The 27,461-nt window shown below is 38.9% G+C and overlaps 1 protein-coding gene across 5 annotated transcripts in view; it reads right to left on the reverse strand.

Annotated features, from left to right (window-relative positions):
* klar (klarsicht) overlaps window positions 1–27,461 on the reverse strand; it is a 171,637-nt gene that overhangs the window by 109,576 nt on the left and 34,600 nt on the right. For 4 of the 5 annotated variants that reach the window (XM_070207952.1, XM_070207951.1, XM_070207950.1 and 1 more), the window contains exons 2-5: window positions 23,162–23,269; window positions 4,926–5,842; window positions 2,850–3,170; window positions 2,507–2,668 (exon numbers count right to left, since the gene is read on the reverse strand). In XM_070207952.1, coding sequence (XP_070064053.1) covers window positions 2,507–2,668; window positions 2,850–3,170; window positions 4,926–5,468 — 1,026 coding nt within the window. In that variant the 5' untranslated portion in view covers window positions 5,469–5,842; window positions 23,162–23,269. The remainder of the gene's footprint in view (window positions 1–2,506; window positions 2,669–2,849; window positions 3,171–4,925; window positions 5,843–23,161; window positions 23,270–27,461) is intronic. The other variant, XM_032434628.2, reaches the window with a different exon arrangement.

Genomic DNA, 27,461 nt, shown 5'->3' on the forward strand with positions numbered 1-27,461 from the left:
CATATCTCGGGGATTATTCGAGCTAGAAGCACCACATTAGGTGTATAGATTTTCTTGCAGTGTACAAACATTCGGAATATTGCACATTTTGTATAACGCCTGAACGTAGCTGGGAACAACGATAAATATCGATTTTTAGCGTCCGATTTTTGAGCATAGCTCGTAGCTTATATGAGCTAGAGACAGACAAATTTGGAGTGTAGACTCTCTTACGTATGCATACACATAACCAGAAAGCTTTTTGGACGCCTCACGCCTAAAAAACTGGTCATGGCCTTTAGGCCCCGCTGTGAACAGGGTATTGCCTAGTCGGGCACACTTCAATGAGAGCACACTTAGTTGCGTTGTGCCTTTCCATTTGCCACTGGCTGCAGTTAAGTGGTAGCCAAAATGAATGCATCCTCCACAGTGACAACTGCTCGACTGCAGCTGCGAGAGGGGGCGGAGCGGGGGTACAGGGAAGCGACTGGGTGGGTAGGGGGCGTGATCTGGGGCGGGGGCTGCTGATGCTGCTGCGTGCCGCCTGCCAAACAAACGACAGAGACAAACGCCTAACAACTTATTGAAAATATGTTTAACCATTTTCGGGCAATTGACATTTTGGCTGCCGTCGAGAGACCCTCTCCCCCTCCCCCTCCACAACTCCACCATACACCCCCTCAGCAACTTTACAGCTGCCTTTTGAACGCTGTCTCAAAGAAAAACTCTCGCTTTTCATGTTATGCTGGCGCAACAATGATAAAAATTTAACCCAAGGCAATGCTCGACTTGATTCTGTTTTCACCAGCTGGAAAAGTGGCTTATATAACACCTACACACACACACACACACACACTCGCACACACCCATCACATTATCCAGGCAGCTGCCTGACGCTGTCATGGTCATGTTCAATCAGCCCAAATGTGGCCCCACAGGCTAAACCTGGCTCTTCCGTCTTAGATTTGTGCAACCCTCTCCCCCCGCCCACGCAACTCCCTAACTCGCATAGTTTTTCGCAGGCTTTTGCTCATTTGCAATCCCATTTATACACAGATTTTACTCACATATTGTGCAGACAGATCGAAATTCGCCGCACATAACATTCCAATTGTTTGTTTTAGTTCTTGGGCAGGCACTGGCAACGGACATTGGGCCGTTCCAGGGTGCTGGGCTGAGGTGGGGCATCGGGTCTACGGCAATAGTCCCCTTTTGCGGGCTGGATTTTAACTTCGCATTTCTTTTTCCGCGGAGGCTGCGGTACGCCTTGATAACAACAGCAGCAACATTTGCAGCATTGGGCACCCATTCTTTGATATATATATATATATTTATTTTTTTTTGTATTTAATACTTTATAAATTTTTTACAGTTAATTTGCAGTTTTAATACGTAAAATTTTTCATAACTCAAATGAAAAACAAAAAAATCGGAAAAACAAGGCAACATTGTCGAAGGTTTGAGCTTTTGGGAAAAGGGGGAGTTGATTGAGCTGAGCAGTGTCTAACCTCCGTCTCCCCGCCCCCCTCCGTACCACCTACCAACTTCTTGCCAGACGAGAGTATTTTGTATTTCCCTAGCTTGTGCAACAAGCTCTCAGATACTTGTCTATCTTTTTGAATAGGCGGCAACTTTGGCAAGTGGCTGCAGGTTGTTGAGTTGGTTTCTTTGTGCCCCATGTGGCACGCACTGACGGAAGACGAAAATATATTATAATATTATACATATACATATACATATACATATATATGTATATATGAGAAATGGGTAAAGTCGCGAGTCATTGCGAATGAAAAGCCACATGAAATGCGTGTAGTGTAATTTTTCTGTTCAGTTCGTTACACTTTTACCTATGATTAGTATCTCAGCTTTTTCTACTTCAGGGTTTTTTTTGTTTTGTTGTCTGGCTTATGGCTTGTTATCAACGTTATGTATCTTTGAAGGTTTTCCTTTGCGTTTCTTTGAAAGTTTAATTTATAGTTTTCAAATGAAGAGTGTTCAACAAAGTGTTTATTGCTTGGCATAATTGTGTCTGGCAGCAAGAGAAAATAAACTGAAGATCAAAAATTGCGTAATCCCAGCGCATTTTCGAGCAACAAATGACGCATTATTTAAAAGATGAGCATAGGAAATTTGTATAAAATGTTGTTAAATTGTGGAAAAATATTTTGTGTTAAGCTTGACCAATTCACGCATTATTTTGATTCCACTTTTAACAAAAATCTCACTTTAAAATTGATCAAAATCAAAAATCATGTTGCAGCTTTATGCATTCTTTTTTTTTTTTTTTAGCAACATTTGAGACTAGGCCCACAATCAACTCAATATGAGATATTGAGCTTAGTTAATTGTTTAATTTTCATTTTAATTAACTTTGCTTAAATATCGACCCAAATTTATTTTATTATATATTTCTATCAACATTATTCTTTAGCCTCATGTTGCTGTTGCCTTACGCATGTTGCAGCAACTTTTGACGCCCCACAGTATGCTTTAGATTTTATTTAAAACAGAAAGCTAAACTTACCGAGTGTACTGCTAGATGGCGCTGCAACTCCGAATTGCAATATAATGTTAATTCCGAAATAGTTGGCGCATTTTCCAATTTGTTTTCCATGTCGCGTAGCCAGCGACGCAATTCCTTAGGATCCTCGCACAGACCCTCGGGTCGCTGCGTTTCATCCAGAATCTAGTAGATGATATTAAATAAAAAATGGTTTAGTAGAAATTTAGCCTAATTAAACATTTTAGCACGAAATGGTGCGCAAATTGGCTAGCTCAAGCTATATACGCCTAAAAGTATGCATTTAAATATTGTTGTTGCAAGTTGCAGCTACTCGACACTAGCTGGCGCTTTCCATTGTACTTACATGCAGTTGGCTTCCCATAAATTTGGACTCGCGTGATGTGGGCTGCGCCTCCTCAATCTCAAACCGCGCCTCTTTGCACGTATCCAACAGGTTTGTGTCCATAATATAATTATAGTTTGTTTGAATAGCCGCCCAGAGGTCGTCTTTGCCCGACGAGCCCAGACCAAGTGTGGCGCTGCTGTGCAGGCTGGTCGAGCTGCTGTGGCTGTGCCCGCTGCCCCAAGAGTAACGGTGCATTTTGTTGTTGCTGCCGCTGTTGTTGTTGCTATTGTTGTTGTTGTTGTTGCTGGAGCACTTGTTGCCGCCGCTCAGTGAGTTTTTCTGAAAAAAGCAGAGGAGAAAGAGGTGAACCTGGCTGTTAATAAATAAGTAATTTAAGCGTCGCCAAATAAGGTAGCGATAATATGCTTAACCATTTTTGGCGCTCCCCCCCCCCCCTCCCCATCCCACCGCCCGCGAACCGGTTGACAATGCTGCAAATTGTGCGCGTAATTAATTAATACATTTTTATTTGTGCAAAACGAGAGTTATAAACGTCTAGCCACAATAGAAGAAAATTCCGCATTGACACAGCTTCGCGTAATGCTTAAAAAAAATTACATTGAAATTGAAATCGTAATTTAATTGAATGACAAGCGCTCCACAATTAATTAAATTGAATAACCAGCAGCTGGCCCCAGGTGGGTGCCACGAATGACTTGAACTTCCTGCGAATAAACCGCGCACAGTCAGCTTGTAAAAATTTAACATGCACTCGCACAATTAGCGCTCGTTTGCGCTAGCGACAGCTACGAAACGGTTAAGAATGTGAAATCAATCGATAAATCAACAGTTGCATAACGAGAAATGTTCGATTCATTTGAGGAACAAGCGGAAATGGATCGTGAGACTACGCTCAATCCAGTTGGAGTATTTAACATGAAGATAAATTTGCAACCAGCTTGTAATACACAGTTATTTCCTATACAAAAGTATGAAATACAATTTAAATTGCATTTACACTAAACTCATGGCTGTCTTAAGTTGATTTGCTTTACAACTAACTTTAACATGAAGATAGATTTTAAGCCAGCTGCTAATAAATTGCAATAAACAGTAAGCTCTCTTTAAGTCGCCATTTTGCTATATAAAAGTTGCTTTGATTAAATAATAAAAAAGTGAAATGAACTAGATTCTAACTTCAAGGTCCTTTGAACTGAGCTGTTTTACAGCCAACTTTAACATGAAGATAAAATTGTAAAAATTGCATAAATATTTCAGATTTTTTACACTGCCTTATAGGTCTATTATAGTTCTTCTCTTTTCTTAATTAAGAGAACAACAAAGGAAAATATAATTGAAACTGTATTCAAACTAAAGTTGATTTAATTTACAACCTGCTTTTAAATGTAGATTTTGGTATATAAATTTAACCACAAAATCTTTTTCATTACTGGCGAATTCAATTTATATACGTTTATATCTGTTTATTTCCCAAAATTGTTTAAAGCTAGCATAAACGTTATTTGTTTTTATTAATTTATCACGTATGCATTCAATATCACATGTCGAATCGCACGTTTAAATTTATGCTCTCTTTTAAGCGCTGACTAATTAAGTGGAACGTTGTGGCATGCGAAACACATGCTGCAAAATTGTAAACCGTTATAATGCTCCCTCTCCCTCTCTCTCTCTCCCTGTCTCTCTCTCTGTCATGCCAATAACGAAATTAAATTTGATTAATAATTTATTAAAGCAATTTCCGTTGACGCAGAACCAAGAACCAGATCAGGAATTCATATTCTAACGGCAGCTTGTCATTTAGGAGCAACGGCGACATGGCGACATGAATAGAGCAATGCCACCCGGCTCTGCGCCCCTGCTCCCCCCTCCCAACCCACCTGCACCACTCTGCCCCGCCTCGAGCCAGATCAAGTTGTTAGCGTGCGGAACGCAGAGACATATTTATGTTAACTCTCAATTGCAAATTTATGCGCTACCCACGGCTCAAAATGTTGACTGCAAAAATGTAACTGCGCCACCTTCAGCTGGAAGCTAAACCACCAGCTGCACCAGCAGAAACTGGCACCACCTTACCTTGAGGCTGTTGTAGGGTCGCTCCAGATGCAGCTTGGCCTGGATGGTATCGCGTCGCTCCTGCTGCAGCTCGTCCGCCGGCAGCGAGGTCATCGATTGCGATATTTTCATATCGCTGCCGCTGCCGCCACCGCCCAACGCACCACCCCCGCCGCCCGCAACGTCCAACAACAACATGTTGTTGAGGCCGGCGGCCCGTCGTTGTTTACGCAGCGAACTGCTGCGACTGCTGCCAGCCGATTTTGTGGCATGGCTCGATTGGGTGGTGCTGCGTGTTGCACTTGTTGCCGCTTCTGTTGTGGCTGGCATGACAAATGCAACCACATCCTCCAATCTGAGTGTGTTCGTTGTTGTTGTTGTTGTTGTTGTTGTTGTTTTAGTTATGTCAGCGTTTCCGTTGACGCACTTCATCGTGATGGCCGCTTTATCAGTCTCTTGGTTGCTAAATGACGTCTCTGTTGCCATTGCCACGCCCACCGCCTCTGCTGCTGCTTGATGTGGCTGCGCTTCATCAAGAGCCGCTCTTTCATTTCCAGCTTCCATAGTGTGGCGCTAATTGTTTTTGGTTCCGATTTCCATGTGTATGTTAATTTAATTAATTTGCTTTAAATCTGCTTTTAGTCGTGTTTCGTTGTGGCTCTTGTTGTTGTTTGTTGTTGTTCGTTGTTGTTGTTGCTGCCGCACTTAAAATGCATAAATTTGCATGTCTGCCGCCATTGCCGGGCGTTCGTTTCGTTTCATGCCAACGTTCCGCTGTGCTGCCTCTGACCTTTTTGGGGCCGCGCGCAGTTCCAGTTCCTGGCGGGCTTTTTTCCTTTTTTAATTCGTTTTCCGTTCGTTTGCTTTTTATGCAAAATACGTTTTTTATTTCGTTATTTTGATAAAAAGTAAAAATCACAATTTAATTGTTTGTTTCACTGTAATTAATAAAACAAAACAAAATAAAAGCGTTTAACGCGAATTAGTTGGAAGCAAATCAAAAGGCATCAATTATGCGATATACATATATATATATATAAATACATATTATTAATTATGATAATAATGCTAATCGTTTCGCATTATGCGCAATGTTGAGCTAATGCTTGCATTGAAGACCAGTTGCAGCTGCTTCGTTTTTCGAGGAAGTGAGAGATCAGTGAGCAGAAAGCAATTTTAAATTTATACCTAAATTTAAACACAATTTTTCGTTAGCATTTTACAAGGAAAACATCAAAAACTGTATCACCTAGTTAAACTCATGAAAATCGCATAGAAAGGCGGTGTTTGCGAGTGAGGCAGAGAGATTGGGGGTGGGGGAATGTAAGGCAAGGCGCATATGAGCGAAAGAAAAAGGGAATTATTTAAGGAAGAAATAGAATTTAAGAGAGAAAGGAGAGTTAAGATAAAGTAGAGATATAAATAGATATAGGGAAAGTAAGGCAAAGATAGGAAAGAAGGAGGACAAAGGAGAGAGAGACAGTGAGATTGTGATGAATGATTGAATAAGCCCCTTTGAGAGTAAAATGGTAGTAATAAGGGGAGATAGTGAGAGAAAGAGAAAGAGAGAGAGAGAGAGAGGAAGAGAGAGAGAGAGAGAGTGTCAATGTTAGGAAAAACAACAGGAACAGAAGAAGGAATTCCTCTCATTTAGATGTTGCCGCATATTCTTTTAGCAACCTATAAAAGCTGCCAGCAAAAGTTCAAGCTCCTGTGTCACAATATTGCAACATTAAACGAATGCTGAATGCCTGCACAAATTAGTTTTAGCAAAATGTGTGATATCTGTTGATCAGCAGACAAAAGAACTGCCGCTTTTTTTTGCTGCTGCAGAGTTGAGCATTATTATAGAGTATATATATCTGCATATCATATCTCTCACATCACACCCACAACAATGGTAGCTGCAGCAACTGTAAATCGCAATTAAAGCCAACTCTAACTGACAACTACATAATTACAGTGGAAGGCCAACGACTCGGACGCATAAAAAAGGCAAGACCACCAAAATTAAACAAACAAAACAAAAAATTATAATAATCACGAGTATTACTTAATTCCATAAGAGACAAACAAACACACGTTCAGCTGACCAAAAAGGGGGCGGGTGCAAGGAGAGGCGTGTCGGGCAACGAAGTTGTCTGAGTTGGCACCCAAAATCTTAACAGAAACCGAAAAAAAATAAACCAGAAAAACAAAAACAATGTACACGATTCTAATCGGGAGCAATCAAATTTTCATACGAAATTAGTCGCAAAAACACTTGTGGGCCATATTTGTATGCAAATCGAGCTAGCCAAAATTGGCTGCAAGCGTTTATTTGGCCACTTAAGATACTATGAAACAGCAGCCAGTTAGTTAAAATAGCAACAACAGCAACTACACTACAACAGGAACTACAATTACGCATACGACAAAGTGGCATTTGGTCGACTGTTGGAATACCCTGTAAGAAGTTGGGGATGTTAGGCTTTCCAACAAGTGAAAATAAAGATTAAGGATGCGTTCAAAAGAGAAACACTAATAAAGAGAAGGAACGAGAGAGAGAGTGAGAGAAGAATGGATAGAGAAGAAACGAAAGATAGAGAAGGTGGGAGACAGAAGGACAAAGAGAGAGAGAGAGATTATGAGGGGGCGGAAGAAACGAGAGAGGGGTAAACAAGGACAGTTAGAAAAGGAAAATGAGAGATAAAGGGAGACATATGAAACAGAAAGAGATATTTGTAAGAAAGACTGAGATGGAAGATGGAGAAGATTAATAACAGCAAGATATAAAGAGAGATTAATCTAGCAAGATATATTGAACTCTTCGATTATATAAATATCGTTTATCGTTATCGTTGACTGTACTGGCTAAATAAAAAACTGCCTTATAAAACAAAAAACTGAAAACAATCGCGAAGTGATCCACACCAAAAAGGTAGGCGGGGGGCGTAAAGTTGTCGGCAATTGTCTGGGCAGCGGGTTGAGTGGGTGTTCGCGACTGCCGTCGGTGGTGCTGCTGGTACTGGTGGTGCAGGGGTTAGGGGGGCGTGCCACGACACACAAATCGACGCTAAAAGCAGTAAATAACGTTTGCCAGCCATTATAATTGTTCGAGACCCCCCCCCCCCCTTCCCAAAATACATACAAAACCGAAGATAGGAGTTTTTGGCCTGCGGCTTAGCTCGAGTCCGCGGGCCCAATTTAAAGGGGCCTCTCGATTTGCACTTTTCGCAGTGGTTGTTCATATTCTTGTGGCTCGATTCGTGATTGTTGTTGTTGTTTTTGTTGTTGTGGTCAAGCGAAAGCGAAACTTTAAGCAGCCAACCTACACGCAGAGAGTGCAATTGGCAAATGAATTGACCAAGGCAAGCCAAGTGAATATATTTATGTGTGCATGCATGTAGCACACACACACATAAATGCACAATAATGCATATGTATATATATATATATGTGTGTGTGTGTGTATTTATGGCTCTGCTCGACACTTCTTGGCCAGGCTTTTAGGCATCAACATTTTAACAGCTCGCCAAACACTTTGGCTTAGTCACTCAACAAAATAGTCAAGAGCGCGACTTCCCCCTGCCTTACCCTTACCCCTGGCCTTAGGCCATACAGTAGTTGCTTGGCGCGCATGCAAATCGCGCTGTTTGTGGAAACGGTGAAGGGAAAGGGGAGTGGGAGAGGGGCGACACATCCGTTGCCTATTCACTGGCCTCTTCGCACAGCCCGCTGTCCAGGCCGTGACTCATTGAGAAATAATAATAATTTTATAGCCTAAAGTGCTTCTGCAATTTGCATGTGTGACATGTTATATAAGGTGGCCATTACCTAATCACATAGTTAATATATGCCAGAGCATGGAACAGATCAAGTCTTTATAGAGATCTATGGGAATATGACAAATAATTGAAGGCAGAAATGAATCGATTAAACAGTTAAATATTTCGGCATCTGACAGCTTCAATGACTTATTAGATCTAAAGTCTAATATACCCTATATAGACAAAGGACAAAATTTCCCACCCCCATAACTCGGTCAAATCTCATCCGATTTTCACGAGGTTTCGTCTTTTATGCATAGTTTTCCTTTTTAAATAATCTGGCATTCAAATCTGAATATGTAAATTTTGGTCGAAATTCATGTCAAAATCTTACCCCTCAAATTCGTATATAGACAAAGGACAAAATTTCCCACTCCCATATCTCGGTCAAATCTCATCCGATTTCCCCGAGGTTTGACTTTTTATGCAAAGTTTTCCTTCTTAAATAATCTGGCATTCAAAGCTGACTACGTAAATTTTAGTCGAAATTCATGTCAAAATCTTACCCCTTTGATTCGTATATGTACATAGGTCGGAATTTCCCACTCCCATATCTCGGTCAAATCTCATCCGATTTCCCCGAGGTTTGATTTTTTATGCATAGTTTTCCTTTTTAAATAATCTGGCATTCAAAGCTGACAACGTAAATTTTAGTCGAAATTCATGTCAAAATCTTACCCCTTTGATTCGCATATGTACATAGGTCGGAATTTCCCACTCCCATATCTCGGTCAAATCTCATCCGATTTCCCCGAGGTTTGGCTTTTTATGCATAGTTTTCCTTTTTAAATAATCTGGCATTCAAAGCTGACTATGTAAATTTTTGTCGAAATTCAAGTCAAAATCTTACCCCTTTGATTCGTATATGTACATAGGTCGGAATTTCCCACCCCCATAACTCGGTCAAATCTCATCCGATTTTCACGAGGTTTGATTTTTTATGCATAGTTTTCCTTTTTAAATAATCTGGCATTCAAAGCTGACAACGTAAATTTTAGTCGAAATTCATGTCAAAATCTTACCCCTTAAATTCGTACATGTACATAGGTCGGAATTTCCCACCCCTATAACTCGGTCAAATCTCATCCGATTTTCACGAGGTTTGGTTTTTTATGCATAGTTTTCCTTCTTAAATAATCTGGCATTCAAAGCTGACTACGTAAATTTTAGTCGAAATTCATGTCAAAATCTTACCCCTTAAATTCGTACATGTACATAGGTCGGAATTTCCCACCCCTATAACTCGGTCAAATCTCATCCGATTTTCACGAGGTTTGGTTTTTTATGCACAGTTTTCCTTTTTAAATAATCTGGCATTCAAATCTGAATATGTAAATTTTGGTCGAAATTCATGTCAAAATCTTACCCCTCAAATTCGTATATGTACATAGGTTGAAATTTCCCACCCCCATAACTCAGCCAAATCTCATCCGATTTTCACGAGGTTTGGCTTTTTATGCATAGTTTTCCATCTTCAATAATCTGGCATTCAAAGCTGACTACGTAAATTTTTGTCGAAATTCATGTCAAAATCTTACCCCTCAAATTCGTATATGTACATAGGTCAGAAACTTACTCCTTAAATTCGTACAAGTACATAGGTCGGCATTTCCCACCCCCATAACTGGGTCAAATCTCATCCGATTTTCACGAGGTTTGATTTTTTATGCATAGTTTTCCTTTTTAAATAATCTGGCATTCAAAGCTGATAACGTACATTTTAGTCGAAATTCATGTCAAAATCTTACCCCTTAAATTCGTACATGTACATAGGTCGGAATTTCCCACCCCCATAACTCGGTCAAATCTCATCCGATTTTCACGAGGTTTGATTTTTTATGCATAGTTTTCCTTTTTAAATAATATGGCATTTAAAGCTGACAACGTAAATTTTAGTCGAAATTCATGTCAAAATCTTACCCCTTAAATTCGTACATGTACATAGGTCGGAATTTCCCACCCCTATAACTCGGTCAAATCTCATCCGATTTTCACGAGGTTTGGTTTTTTATGCATAGTTTTCCTTCTTAAATAATCTGGCATTCAAAGTTGACTACGTAAATTTTAGTCGAAATTCATGTCAAAATCTTACCCCTTAAATTCGTACATGTACATAGGTCGGAATTTCCCACCCCCATAACTCGGTCAAATCTCATCCGATTTTCACGAGGTTTGGTTTTTTATGCATAGTTTTCCTTTTTAAATAATCTGGCATTCAAAGCTGACTACGTAAATTTTTGTCGAAATTCATGTCAAAATCTTACCCCTTTGATTCGCATATGTACATAGGTCGGAATTTCCCACTCCCATATCTCGGTCAAATCTCATCCGATTTCCCCGAGGTTTGGCTTTTTATGCATAGTTTTCCTTTTTAAATAATCTGGCATTCAAAGCTGACTATGTAAATTTTTGTCGAAATTCATGTCAAAATCTTACCCCTTTGATTCGTATATGTACATAGGTCGGAATTTCCCACTCCTATATCTCGGTCAAATCTCATCCGATTTCCCCGAGGTTTGACTTTTTATGCAAAGTTTTCCTTTTTAGATAATCTGGCATTCAAAGCTGACTACGTAAATTTTTATCGAAATTCATGTCAAAATCTTACCCCTTTGATTCGAATATGTACATAGGTCGGAATTTCCCACTCCCATATCTCGGTCAAATCTCATCCGATTTCCCCGAGGTTTGGCTTTTTATGCATAGTTTTCCTTTTTAAATAATCTGGCATTCAAAGCTGACTATGTAAATTTTTGTCGAAATTCATGTCAAAATCTTACCCCTTTGATTCGTATATGTACATAGGTCGGAATTTCCCACTCCCATATCTCGGTCAAATCTCATCCGATTTCCCCGAGGTTTGACTTTTTATGCAAAGTTTTCCTTTTTAAATAATCTGGCATTCAAAGCTGACAACGTAAATTTTAGTCGAAATTCATGTCAAAATCTTACCCCTTAAATTCGTACATGTACATAGGTCGGAATTTCCCACCCCTATAACTCGGTCAAATCTCATCCGATTTTCACGAGGTTTGGTTTTTTATGCATAGTTTTCCTTCTTAAATAATCTGGCATTCAAAGCTGACTACGTAAATTTTAGTCGAAATTCATGTCAAAATCTTACCCCTTAAATTCGTACATGTACATAGGTCGGAATTGCCCACCCCCATAACTCGGTCAAATCTCATCCGATTTTCACGAGGTTTGGTTTTTTATGCAAAGTTTTCCTTTTTAAATAATCTGGCATTCAAATCTGAATATGTAAATTTTGGTCGAAATTCATGTCAAAATCTTACCCCTCAAATTCGTATATGTACATAGGTTGAAATTTCCCACCCCCATAACTCAGCCAAATCTCATCCGATTTTCACGAGGTTTGGCTTTTTATGCATAGTTTTCCATCTTCAATAATCTGGCATTCAAAGCTGACTACGTAAATTTTTGTCGAAATTCATGTCAAAATCTTACCCCTCAAATTCGTATATGTACATAGGTCAGAAACTTACTCCTTAAATTCGTACAAGTACATAGGTCGGCATTTCCCACCCCCATAACTGGGTCAAATCTCATCCGATTTTCACGAGGTTTGATTTTTTATGCATAGTTTTCCTTTTTAAATAATCTGGCATTCAAAGCTGATAACGTACATTTTAGTCGAAATTCATGTCAAAATCTTACCCCTTAAATTCGTACATGTACATAGGTCGGAATTTCCCACCCCCATAACTCGGTCAAATCTCATCCGATTTTCACGAGGTTTGATTTTTTATGCATAGTTTTCCTTTTTAAATAATATGGCATTTAAAGCTGACAACGTAAATTTTAGTCGAAATTCATGTCAAAATCTTACCCCTTAAATTCGTACATGTACATAGGTCGGAATTTCCCACCCCTATAACTCGGTCAAATCTCATCCGATTTTCACGAGGTTTGGTTTTTTATGCATAGTTTTCCTTCTTAAATAATCTGGCATTCAAAGTTGACTACGTAAATTTTAGTCGAAATTCATGTCAAAATCTTACCCCTTAAATTCGTACATGTACATAGGTCGGAATTTCCCACCCCCATAACTCGGTCAAATCTCATCCGATTTTCACGAGGTTTGGTTTTTTATGCATAGTTTTCCTTTTTAAATAATCTGGCATTCAAAGCTGACTACGTAAATTTTTGTCGAAATTCATGTCAAAATCTTACCCCTTTGATTCGCATATGTACATAGGTCGGAATTTCCCACTCCCATATCTCGGTCAAATCTCATCCGATTTCCCCGAGGTTTGGCTTTTTATGCATAGTTTTCCTTTTTAAATAATCTGGCATTCAAAGCTGACTATGTAAATTTTTGTCGAAATTCATGTCAAAATCTTACCCCTTTGATTCGTATATGTACATAGGTCGGAATTTCCCACTCCTATATCTCGGTCAAATCTCATCCGATTTCCCCGAGGTTTGACTTTTTATGCAAAGTTTTCCTTTTTAGATAATCTGGCATTCAAAGCTGACTACGTAAATTTTTATCGAAATTCATGTCAAAATCTTACCCCTTTGATTCGCATATGTACATAGGTCGGAATTTCCCACTCCCATATCTCGGTCAAATCTCATCCGATTTCCCCGAGGTTTGGCTTTTTATGCATAGTTTTCCTTTTTAAATAATCTGGCATTCAAAGCTGACTATGTAAATTTTTGTCGAAATTCATGTCAAAATCTTACCCCTTTGATTCGTATATGTACATAGGTCGGAATTTCCCACTCCCATATCTCGGTCAAATCTCATCCGATTTCCCCGAGGTTTGACTTTTTATGCAAAGTTTTCCTTTTTAAATAATCTGGCATTCAAAGCTGACTTACGTAAATTTTTGTCGAAATTCATGTCAAAATCTTACCCCTTTGATTCGCATATGTACATAGGTCGGAATTTCCCACTCCCATATCTCGGTCAAATCTCATCCGATTTTCACGAGGTTTGATTTTTTATGCATAGTTTTCCTTTTAAAATAATCTGGCATTAAAGCTGATAACGTACATTTTAGTCGAAATTCATGTCAAAATCTTACCCCATAAATTCGTACATGTACATAGGTCGGAATTTCCCACCCCCATAAATCGGTCAAATCTCATCCGATTTCCCCGAGGATTGACTTTTTATGCATAGTTTTCCTTCTTAAATAATCTGGCATTCAAAGCTGACTACGTAAATTTTTGTCGAAATTCATGTCAAAATCTTACCCCTTTGATTCGCATATGTACATAGGTCGGAATTTCCCACTCCCATATCTCGGTCAAATCTCATCCGATTTTCACGAGGTTTGGTTTTTTATGCATAGTTTTCCTTTTTAAATAATCTGGCATTCAAAGCTGACAACGTAAATTTTAGTCGAAATTCATGTCAAAATCTTACCCCTTTGATTCGCATATGTACATAGGTCGGAATTTCCCACTCCCATATCTCGGTCAAATCTCATCCGATTTCCCCGAGGTTTGGCTTTTTATGCATAGTTTTCCTTTTTAAATAATCTGGCATTCAAAGCTGACTATGTAAATTTTTGTCGAAATTCAAGTCAAAATCTTACCCCTTTGATTCGTATATGTACATAGGTCGGAATTTCCCACCCCCATAACTCGGTCAAATCTCATCCGATTTTCACGAGGTTTGATTTTTTATGCATAGTTTTCCTTTTTAAATAATCTGGCATTCAAAGCTGACAACGTAAATTTTAGTCGAAATTCATGTCAAAATCTTACCCCTTAAATTCGTACATGTACATAGGTCGGAATTTCCCACCCCTATAACTCGGTCAAATCTCATCCGATTTTCACGAGGTTTGGTTTTTTATGCATAGTTTTCCTTCTTAAATAATCTGGCATTCAAAGCTGACTACGTAAATTTTAGTCGAAATTCATGTCAAAATCTTACCCCTTAAATTCGTACATGTACATAGGTCGGAATTGCCCACCCCCATAACTCGGTCAAATCTCATCCGATTTTCACGAGGTTTGGTTTTTTATGCACAGTTTTCCTTTTTAAATAATCTGGCATTCAAATCTGAATATGTAAATTTTGGTCGAAATTCATGTCAAAATCTTACCCCTCAAATTCGTATATGTACATAGGTTGAAATTTCCCACCCCCATAACTCAGCCAAATCTCATCCGATTTTCACGAGGTTTGGCTTTTTATGCATAGTTTTCCATCTTCAATAATCTGGCATTCAAAGCTGACTACGTAAATTTTTGTCGAAATTCATGTCAAAATCTTACCCCTCAAATTCGTATATGTACATAGGTCAGAAACTTACCCCTTAAATTCGTACAAGTACATAGGTCGGCATTTCCCACCCCCATAACTGGGTCAAATCTCATCCGATTTTCACGAGGTTTGATTTTTTATGCATAGTTTTCCTTTTTAAATAATCTGGCATTCAAAGCTGATAACGTACATTTTAGTCGAAATTCATGTCAAAATCTTACCCCTTAAATTCGTACATGTACATAGGTCGGAATTTCCCACCCCCATAACTCGGTCAAATCTCATCCGATTTTCACGAGGTTTGATTTTTTATGCATAGTTTTCCTTTTTAAATAATATGGCATTTAAAGCTGACAACGTAAATTTTAGTCGAAATTCATGTCAAAATCTTACCCCTTAAATTCGTACATGTACATAGGTCGGAATTTCCCACCCCTATAACTCGGTCAAATCTCATCCGATTTTCACGAGGTTTGGTTTTTTATGCATAGTTTTCCTTCTTAAATAATCTGGCATTCAAAGCTGACTACGTAAATTTTAGTCGAAATTCATGTCAAAATCTTACCCCTTAAATTCGTACATGTACATAGGTCGGAATTTCCCACCCCCATAACTCGGTCAAATCTCATCCGATTTTCACGAGGTTTGATTTTTTATGCATAGTTTTCCTTTTTAAATAATATGGCATTCAAAGCTGACTACGTAAATTTTTGTCGAAATTCATGTCAAAATCTTACCCCTTTGATTCGCATATGTACATAGGTCGGAATTTCCCACTCCCATATCTCGGTCAAATCTCATCCGATTTCCCCGAGGTTTGGCTTTTTATGCATAGTTTTCCTTTTTAAATAATCTGGCATTCAAAGCTGACTATGTAAATTTTTGTCGAAATTCATGTCAAAATCTTACCCCTTTGATTCGTATATGTACATAGGTCGGAATTTCCCACTCCTATATCTCGGTCAAATCTCATCCGATTTCCCCGAGGTTTGACTTTTTATGCAAAGTTTTCCTTTTTAGATAATCTGGCATTCAAAGCTGACTACGTAAATTTTTATCGAAATTCATGTCAAAATCTTACCCCTTTGATTCGCATATGTACATAGGTCGGAATTTCCCACTCCCATATCTCGGTCAAATCTCATCCGATTTCCCCGAGGTTTGGCTTTTTATGCATAGTTTTCCTTTTTAAATAATCTGGCATTCAAAGCTGACTATGTAAATTTTTGTCGAAATTCATGTCAAAATCTTACCCCTTTGATTCGTATATGTACATAGGTCGGAATTTCCCACTCCCATATCTCGGTCAAATCTCATCCGATTTCCCCGAGGTTTGACTTTTTATGCAAAGTTTTCCTTTTTAAATAATCTGGCATTCAAAGCTGACTTACGTAAATTTTTGTCGAAATTCATGTCAAAATCTTACCCCTTTGATTCGCATATGTACATAGGTCGGAATTTCCCACTCCCATATCTCGGTCAAATCTCATCCGATTTTCACGAGGTTTGATTTTTTATGCATAGTTTTCCTTTTAAAATAATCTGGCATTCAAAGCTGATAACGTACATTTTAGTCGAAATTCATGTCAAAATCTTACCCCTTAAATTCGTACATGTACATAGGTCGGAATTTCCCACCCCCATAAATCGGTCAAATCTCATCCGATTTCCCCGAGGATTGACTTTTTATGCATAGTTTTCCTTCTTAAATAATCTGGCATTCAAAGCTGACTACGTAAATTTTTGTCGAAATTCATGTCAAAATCTTACCCCTTTGATTCGCATATGTACATAGGTCGGAATTTCCCACTCCCATATCTCGGTCAAATCTCATCCGATTTTCACGAGGTTTGGTTTTTTATGCATAGTTTTCCTTTTTAAATAATCTGGCATTTAAAGCTGACTATGTAAATTTTAGTCGAAATTCATGTCAAAATCTTACCCCTTAAATTCGTACATGTACATAGGTCGGAACTTCCCACCCCCATAACTCGGTCAAATCTCATCCGATTTTCACGAGGTTTTGTTTTTTATGCATAGTTTTCCTTTCTAAATAATCTGGCATTCAAATCTGACTACGTAAATTTTAGTCGAAATTCATGTCAAAATCTTACCCCTTAAATTCGTACATGTACATAGGTCGGAATTCCCCACCCCCATAACTGAGACAAATCTCATCCGATTTTCACGAGGTTTGGTTTTTTATGCATAGTTTTCCTTTTTAAATAATCTGGCATTCAAAGCTGACATCGTAAATTTTTGTCGAAATACATGTCAAAATCTTACCCCTTTGATTCGTATATGTACATAGGTCGGAATTTCCCACTCCCATATCTCGGTCAAATCTCATCCGATTTCCCCGAGGTTTGACTTTTTATGCATAGTTTTCCTTCTTAAATAATCTGGCATTCAAAGCTGACAACGTAAATTTTAGTCGAAATTCATGTCAAAATTTTACCCCTCAAATTCGTATATGTACATAGGTCGAAATTTCCCACCTCCTTACCTCGGTCAAATCTCATCCGATTGTTGCAGGGTTGGGCTCTTCCTTCGTGGTTTGACCTCTAGAGCAATTTGGCATCTAAATCTGACAACATTATTTATGGTCGAAATGCATGTGAAAATGGTACCCTCGATTATTCTATATAAACATAAATAAAACTTCCCCACCCCCACTCGATCGAAACTCAAGCATTATTCATTATTTATTTTATACAAAAATACAGAATGGCGAGCGAACTGGATAAGTCAACAATAAAACTAATGATATGGCAGTAAATAAAACAAATTCGTTTTGCTTGAGGCACAGTTAAGAGACTCACTTAAAAGCTATAAAAGCGACATAAATCAAACTCGAAATGAGTTAATTAGTATACTAAAACATGGTTAATCGATAAAATGATAGCTGCAAAATTAATAACTTAGTCAAATAAATATTTATGCAAATTTGTGCACAGCTTTAAGCAAAAATGAAGAGTCTGGCATAAAATAGGCTTTAACCTTTCGTTCATAACTCAAAGAGAAGCCCATTCACATTGCCGAATGCTACATGGCTGAGAGGTCGTCAGTCGTTACTCAGTCACCTGTCTGGTGTTACCTAACACTGGAAACTGAAAAAACTTGACTAGCAAAAGATGCGGTAATAAACGACTTAATTCCAGGAAAAGTTACTCAGGGGGCCCCATGCGCCTTTTGAATGCCAAACACGCGGCACACATGGCACACACAAAAACTAAATAAAATAATAATAACGCATAGACCCGAAACACACACGCCGTCGCAATTAAGAAACAACAAAAAATAAAAGAGCACAAAGCTAAAGTTAAAGAGCGGCAGAAGCAGAAAAATACATAAAAACTACAAAAAAAAAGATGACAGCAAATATTTGTCTAAAAGCCACAATGAAGTCCGATTTTTCAGAAAGCAAAGCAAACAAATATTACAGAAGAGTTAGGAGCAGGCAGACGGTGTTGTCATCTATTTAACTATGCCAAGCACCGCGATAAGCTCGTAAATCTGCCAAAACATTCCAACACACACAAAAAACGAAATAAAAATAAAAGAAAATCTCACAATAGAACTCACAACGGAGGCATATTGAATGAAAATGAAAACAAACTTTCGTTTTTTTTTTTTTCTTTACAAGATCTTTGATCTGGCATTATTATCTTAATGTTGCCTTATATCCCCACCGGATGTTAGCTAATGTCATGTGTAGCATGCATATAAGTTCTTTAGCTCTGCACACATTTCGAATGTTCTCGCGGCCAATTAAAGCAAATAAACTCACATAAATGTGAGCCATTGTGTGGCCACTTAAATTGACTGGGCCTAACTAGGCCACCTTTGGGTGCGCGTATTTATTGGCTTAAGATAAGATACGACATCGAATCCAATCAATAGCAAACGTAACTCTGCTGTGCAAAGCTCATCTCTATATATACTTGTATATATTGACATAAATGTACATAGCTGTTACTTTTTTAAAAATTGTTCAATTTATTTAACTTGAAACCAATCTACAACTGAGTCATCAAGGAAACAACTAAAACGAATGCGTTAACAAATACTCTTTAACTTTTATTGACTGGGCATAATGGGCAAAGAGATCTCAGGCACATAGGAATTCCATACACAGGCGTGGAAAATGAGTGGAAACTGCATTCAAAGCATCTTTAAAAATCATTAAAACAATAAAAAAACTCCATCTAAATAAACTATTAAACGGAATTAGACATCGAGGCATTGTATTCGCTTTTCATTAATTTCGTACTTTCCTCTTAGAAGAAAAGTTCTGCATTAAAAGTAAATGCAATCGAAAAATACGTGGAAAACTGTAGCAGATATAGAAAAGAGCTGGGGCCTGGTTCGATCCGACAGTTTTAAATAGTCACCCGATTCGCCCTAGAAACTATAAAGCATACAAAAACAGAGAGAGAGAGAGATTGTCCACAAATATATAAAATATGTATAACATATAATTCAATATTTCTCCTAATTTTGTTCTATGAATTTTTCCTGCACCCTGCCCAACCGGAACGTACTTCTTTGCGTGCTTCCAAAGTGTCCTCTATGTCGACAGAAATGCCTCACAAGTTCCCAAAATGTCACACGTTTCGTGACAAAATGATAATACCTCAACAAGGTTAATTAATAATAACCGTGACTAAGCCGTCAACTATTTTTTTTTTTGTGTTTAAGTCAAACTAGACAAAACGTCGACCGTGTGTAGAGGTTGACAACAAAAACAACAACAAGAGGCTACGACTATTTATGAGAGACGCGAAAGAGACGAGACCACATTCCAGAGCGACCGTTCGAAAATACATATTGCATAAATTATCATTCTATCTGTGGTAATTCTTCCAAGAAACGTTTGCGACGCATTTGGCCAAGTTGACCAACTGCATCAAGCTGGCCCCGCGGCAACATGCCATAAATTGTTAGCCAGCAGCCAAGCAGTCAGGCGGCAGCAACAACAACAGCAACAGGCAATGCAACACCTAATGAATTGTTAACTGCCTGGCAACATGTTGCACAGAGTTGGGCACACGTGAAGTTGTCGCCGCGGCAGCAGCAGCAGCAGCAACAGTTGCCGTTTGTCGTTGCCAAATGGCCAAATTGCAGGCAATGCGCCAGTGACAATAACAATAACCATATTGACTTGTAAAAACAACAACAACATCAACAACAACAGCAACACGATCCAAAATTCAGTGCAATCAAAAATGAAACCTTTTTGCAGCTCGCAGGAGAGTTTTTTTCGCCAGGGTTAGAGTAGCGCGGCGTGTTGTGCGGGCATTTTAGTGGGTTCAAGCGGCATGTCAACCTCGGCCACAAAGCGACCACAAACTAACCAACCAAGCAACAACAACAACAACAACAACAGCAACGACAACTTGTGGCCCACCTAGATAAGCGGAGCGGTCCAACAGAACGAGAGTGGGGGGCAGCAGTTATCCGCCTAGACAATGAATTGTTAATTTTTTTTTTTTTATTTGTGGTCGCTCGAGCGCGTTTTGGTCAGCGGAAGAATGCTCTTCAATGTGGGGAATATATAATAATAATATAATAGAGTAAACGAGCCTGCAAAAGCCTTCGTTTACGAATCGAACCAATGCCTCGACTCAGGGTTCATGTGTCAGGGTTTATGTGCACCCATGTTCTGGTTTTCTTGGCTCTCACTTTTGTTACAATTCAATTCAATATATTTAAATAAAAATATAAAAATAATTGGTCGCAATCGACATAATTCTGGTAACATTACCGAAAGCATACAAAAAATACCAAAATATGCAACAATATTTTTGATGATTCAAATAAAAATATTGTTTTCAGTTTGAGTACGACTATTCTTTTGTTTTCTCATCATTGCGTATTTTTAATAATTTTAAAAATATTTTGTAATTTGTTTTTATAAAGAATTTTTATAATTATTTATTATGTATTTTTTCTCTTTTATTAATGCATTTATTCTTTCTCAGCAATCAAACATCTCGAGTAATTTACTTTAATTGTTTCCCTTTTATTATCTATATTTGGAAAGTTATTTTCACATTTTTGTCATGGTCGAACATGAAACCATGCATAACTCTTAAGCTCAGCCAACGCCGTGTAGGGTATATCAGAGGGAAAAAAACCAAAAGAGAAGAAAAACATGTGCCAAATGTCAACTGAAAATGAAAACATTGCGAATTCTTTAGCCACAGTCGTTGCCAGCCTCTGCAACACACATGCAACATAACATGAAAAGGCAGGAGCAGAAGCCAAAGGGGAGATACGACTGTAAAAATATGTGTACCCCAAAAGGTGGGAAGGTGGCTGCCAGACGTTATACGGCGACATGGAACATGGACACGAGCAGAGCAGAGCAGAGCGAGCAAGCGAGAAAAGCCAAATGAAAAGGCCAGTGCAGCAGGGCGGCACAGAGAGAGGAGGGGGAGAGGGGGTTTGGGGGGGGCTAACAAACAACTGGTGACACAGACAAAAGGCGAGTTTTTAGCTGTTGGTGCAGAGCAATTAGAGAATTGGCCCCATGGACCACAAAAACGAAAGTTATCGTTCAGTGTGGACAAAATGTTGAACACATGCAAACACACGACACGTTCCCGCCCCAAACGAGCACCTGACTGCAACCAGCCCCTATCCCCTCCTCCCAACCGCTCCCCTTTGGCAAAGTGCTTGCTAATCGACAAGTTATATTTTTTTTCTGGTTGACCAACAAATTTGTCTACAACTTATAAACATTGTGGGTGCCCATTTTCCAGTCATATGATAAATGTGTCGTGTTTTGTGGCTCGAACAACTTTTTCTTTGTTCTGCGCCCCTTTTGGGGTCTATTTGGGGAATATCGGCTAAGAAAAAAAAAATAAAAACGAAAAAGAGCTAGTCAACCAGCTAGTTCCCAAATTGGCAGCCACAGATATTGGCCACGCCCATACACCCGCTCGCCACGGTTTCTCTGTCCATAGGGAAGTCGTTTGTTATGATCCGACGACAGGTGGCGCGGCTGTAAATAACTCCCGAACCAAGTCCAAAACAAGCTACCAAATTAGCGGTTTCTATGCAGGCGGCAGCATGCGGGCATAAATTATGGAACAGAAAACGAACGAAAGACAGAGCTAATTAGGCTACTGGTGGAATGTGTCTCTCTCCCCCCCTTCCTCTCTCTGTGTGTGTGTGTTTTTTTTTCTTCTCTTTGGGAAATGTCAAATATCATTAAGTTGGAAAAGAAATACGAGTGAACTGATAAACCAGGGCAAGAAATATGGAAGCTAACGATTTAGTTGTATTGATTTGAAGCGAGAAGAGAGTGTTAAAAAGAAAGAAGGAGAAATAAAGTGGGGAGGGGGGGGGGGAGTATAATGAGAGAGAGAGAAAAGACATACTATATATAGGTTGTCAATATGGAGAAAAAAAGGAAGAGAAAACAACAAAGGGAGAGACACAGATATGGCAGAACAGAGAGAGAACAAAGAGAGAACTACAGAGAGATAGAGGAAGAGAGAAGAAAAATCTCTATGTACAAAAGAGAGAGAGAGAGAGAGAGAGAGAGAGAGAGAGAGAGAGAGAGAGAGAGAGAGAGAGAGAAAGAGAGAGAGAGAGAGAGAGAGAGAGAGAGAGAGAGAGAGAGAGAGAGAGAGAGAGAGAGAGAGAGAGAGAGAGGGGAGGGATAAAGAGAGACAGAGAAAATATACGTATGTTTAGAGTTAGTCAGAGAAGCAGAGGTAGAGAAAGGTACACTCTTGCATAGGGTGCTAGAGAGAGAAAAGAGAGAAGAAATCTTCTGTTGTACTTTGTTTCTTAAGTTGTTTGTTTGCATATCCTATAATTGCAAAAATAAAAAAATCGTTCCCAGCTTAAGATAATTTATTGACTTGACAAGCACATTCCCAAAAACTTAGACGATTATTAAACAACCCTCTCAACAGTCAACTTCCTATCAGATCGAGCTCATACGACAAATATTCTCACTTGAACTCAAATTTGTTAACTCAATAAAGCCCATTTCGAGTTGCCTTGACCCAAATGCCCAGTTATCCACAGAAAAACGACACCTTTTCAGCCAACCACATTCAATGTCAAGTACATTGTGCATCAAAAACCAAAACGAAACAAAATCATTTAACCATTAGCTAAGCCCCATTGTGGCTCGCAAGACAACAAGGCGTATTAAAAGTAAATTACAAACAAAAACTCACAGAAACTTCCAAGTGTGAAAACTGACCAAAATGTGGCTCTCGTTGTTGTTGTTGCTGTTGTTGTTGTTGGCTCCACTCGAATCGAAATGTTGCCTTTCAATTCACTTTCTGCAATGGGAAAAGCGTGAAATGCGTGTTAAAAACAAATATGGCAAAAATGCTGTGCAAATGTGCGCAAAGCTGAAAATCGAATGTAGCCAAAACAAGTTACACTCCATTTAATTTTTCTTCTTTCGTCTGACAAATGACAAACAAATGAAAATTTTTAACTGATTTTTATTAGCACTGGGCGCACAATTGCATAATGCGACGGCAGGCAGAAAACTGAACCATAAAGAAAAACTTTTACCAACAACTCAACCAATTGGCTGGCTGGCTGCTGCGTCAACATTTGTTTAGCAACATTTTTTATGGCAACCTTTCGCTCTTGCCATTCGAGTGATAAATCACTGCTGCCTCAACCTCAATCTCAACTCCAATTGCAACTCCCACAACAAACAGAAAAGGAAAAACAAAATTTACCAAAAATAAAAATAAACATAATTCCTCAAAAGCTTCCCAAAACCAAAAACGTCGCACGACATTTGCCTGCCGCTAAATATTTTGGCTTTGCTTTAGTTTTTCTTCAGTTATTTTTTTTTTTTCTTCTCTTGTTGATTTTCATGTTTTTCCTTTTTCCTTGTGGGCGTTTCGGAAATGCGAAGCTGTTGGGCAGCTTAGCTCGATGTCCATAACAATTCATTATCATTAATTATATTTGCACTCCGGCATGAATAATGCCGGCAAGTCGATTAAATTGAAAACAATTTGGCCGCAAATTTCAATATTTCTTTCGTTGTTAGCCGTTAGGCCAACAGAAAAAAAAAAAACAAAAAAAAAACTAACAGAAAATCGACCCCAAAAACATGCCCAAAAATATGGCCCATAAAGCATCAGCGAGCCCGAAATCAGCAACAACTCGCCAATAACAATTTATTGGCCGTATTAACCTCGGCGAACTCTCTCACTTGTCGATCCTAGCCAGGGCTGTCGGCAGCGGGGCGGGGCGGGGCAAGCAACTGCATCGGGGCCAGCGATCGATGCGAGTTGTGAAAATATCATTTACAGTCAATTTGTAAAAGCAAAAAATATCGATGGGAAAATAACAATGTATCAACGACGCTTGAATACTCTAAGAAGCCAGCCTTTGCTTGGTGTGAAGCCTTTTCGAGTTAAAAGTTTGTGAAATAGAACTCAACTGAGTTGTGTGGCAAATGATGGGATTTATCAAAATGGTTTGCTTGAAAGTTGCCTTTGAATTTGAACCAGCAACCAGCAACCTGCCGCTTAATCCAGCTCTGAAAAAAGTAGTTTCATGATGTGAAGTTTACAAGGCAAAGTAAGCTGCGTTGTTTGTGCTGTTCTTTATGCAAACTGTGACCTTCTATTTTGCCTCCCCTAAGGAAGCTGCAGTTAAATTACAAGATTTTCTCATATAAGTACCATGTGTTACTCAAGTTCCTAACCCTAATAAAAGACACAAGTGTATCTACGCATATTGAAGACAACATTTTATATTATATCTAGTTTGTTTAGGTGATAAACAAATGAATGGAATATATGCACAATCTAATAAAACTTTCAACATACTTAAAATTAAATTTATCTGTTAAATCGGAAACTGAAGAAATAGTTGTAATACCCATGGTTAAAATGGGCAATAAAACTGAAATCTCAGCGAAATTTTGCACGAAGACAACGCGCTGAAAAAAAACAAATGAACGTCGATTTACTTTGGCAACACCAAAGCAACAACTATTTCTCTCCTGCTCTAGCTCGCCTCTCAACGGCTACCCTTTCACTCTAACTCTTAGCACTCTCGCTTTAGTTAGTTTTTTTTTTGTTTTTTTTTTTTTTTTGTGCGCAAGTTGAAGTCGGAAATGGGCACAATCGCCGCTGCCAAAGCCAGCGGTCAAGCAGCAATTGGCCAAAGTTGGTTGCCAACTTGTAATGGCCAATTGACGACGTCGCAACGTCAACATCTTCGGGCGGTAATTGGGTCCCTTTCCCAGCCAACTTGCACAGTTTGGTGGGAGGATGCACTGACCAGGCGGAGGGGCAGACAATATATCAAAAACAAATTTAAACAGCTTTCGGCAACAATTCTCATATTTTATTTATATATTTTTAAACGATGCCATTTGACACAGGCGGGCGAAAAAGCAACAAAATTCGTAGGCGTTGCAGATAAGTGTAAGGTGCGTGTGTGTGGGAAAATCAAGCGTGAGGCATTTGACAGCTCAAGAGGTTTTACAATTGATTGGTTTTTGACGACAGGTTAATAGCCCCTGTCCCTCATGAAAATTGACGCTTAAAAACAGTTTCAACAAAAAGAGAAAAATAGATACCTATTTAATAATTTATAACGTTTAAACATTTAAGAATTTGTTATATATATATTCAAAGCCTTGTCGTGTCAAGAAAAAATTAAATAATATAATCTTCATCTATATTTTTTACTTCTACTTCACAGGAAAGTTGTCCAAGTAAGGGTTACGAGTTCGAATCCCGAATATAAATAATGTATTGGCCGAAGGTAATCTTTATCATTGTCATATATTATTTAAATTAAAGCCGAGCGTTTTACCTTTAAAATGCACTCTGCCTTGCAATCTCTGTCATGCATATATTAACTTTTCACACCCGTTTCGTATTGTATAATGGTTCTCGGCTTTCACAGTCAGCCACATTTTAGCCAACATATTCCCATATCTGAAGTCTGGTTTGCGTACATTTCAAATGTAATTCAATCCGTTTGCTGACTGCAGCAGAACGCGGAAACTACTCGAGAGCGCTGTCAGCTATAGAAATAAGAAAAGCAACAAATCAAAGCGCAACTTTTTGGCTGCCTGAGCACAAACAAACAAACAGACAGGCAGACAGACAGACAGACAGAGAGACAGAGAGACAAACAGACAGATAGATGTTCGCACTGGCACACAAAACTGGGAAATCAAGAAGTTGACAGAAGACTCTCCAAGTCGCGTGATATAAGAGTGGAAACGATGTTGGCGATGCCAAGTGTGAAGTGTGAAGTGCAACAGCTACGGAGTGTCAAGTGGCATATGGGGAATGAATATGTTATTTCACGGTCAGTTAAAAGTGCGCAAAAGGCATATTGGTAAAAGGAAATGCCGAAATGCGCTAATGAAAGTGAAAAGCGTCAAGAAGAAAAGCCAAAGCGTTGTCGATGATTTCGGCCCACTTGTCGCAAAACAAAAACGAAACAACAAAAAATGCATTCGAAATGCAGTAGAAAGTGAAATGCGTTGGCAACACAAATAAAAATAAAAACAATATAAAATGAAGAAAAAAAAAAAAACCAAAGTCAGAGCCAAAACAGCAAATGAGCCAAAAGATGCTGGAGATATGAGGAGTTGGGTGTTCGTTTAGGGTAGGGTAGAGGGTAGAGCAAAGAGGGGGGGACAGCACATCCACAAACGACATTGTTAGTGGGCAACTCTCTCACATGACCTTGTTACATTGCATTGAATCGCGCATGCGATATGCGAATTCTGTGGTTGCCTTCGCCTTGGATGGCAGTTGCAGTTGGAGTCGGAGATGGAGATGGAGTCGGAGATGGAGATGGAGCAGCCAGTTAGCCAGCCAATCGGAGAGCCATGCGGTGGCTGCCGCATCGTTGCACATAATCAAGAAATATTTGAGATTCACTTTCAGGAAAGACAACGACAATGACAAACGTAGAAGACGACGCAACTCTCAGGCCGCAAACGAAAGTCCAATAACAAACAATACACATGTGTGCTTTAGTCGTGAGTGCACGACTTGCACATACCCTGTACACAGCCCGTAATTGTAGTATTAGATATTCGTACTGTTTTCTATGCTATCTTTGGGATTGGGTTAAATGTATTCTTGATTAACGCATAAGTTTATTTGCTATTTGTAATTAAAACTACAGTCAAAACTCGCCTAACGAACACTTCTATTAGGCGTATACCCCCTTGGACTGAATATTTTCTCTTAAATCTTTATGAAGACCGCACCATTTCCCCTCTTAAAGGCGGACACTGCCCGTGAGCGTACAAGCATTACGTGATGGTCGCTGTCCACCTGAGAGAGTTTTTACTGTACTTCACCTGGAGAAGTTTCAAATGAAGGGAAGTGATATATTGTGAAACTAGGCAAGATATCAATGGTAATCGATATGTATCGATACTTCTAAAGTATTGAAAAGCATGATCAGATTTATATATAAAATAAATCATAAGATGCCTGCTGCTCGCTTTTACCACCCGCT

Source organism: Drosophila virilis, chromosome 3 (assembly GCF_030788295.1).
Source record: "Drosophila virilis strain 15010-1051.87 chromosome 3, Dvir_AGI_RSII-ME, whole genome shotgun sequence".
In the NCBI taxonomy this organism is placed as follows: Eukaryota; Metazoa; Arthropoda; class Insecta; order Diptera; family Drosophilidae; genus Drosophila; species Drosophila virilis.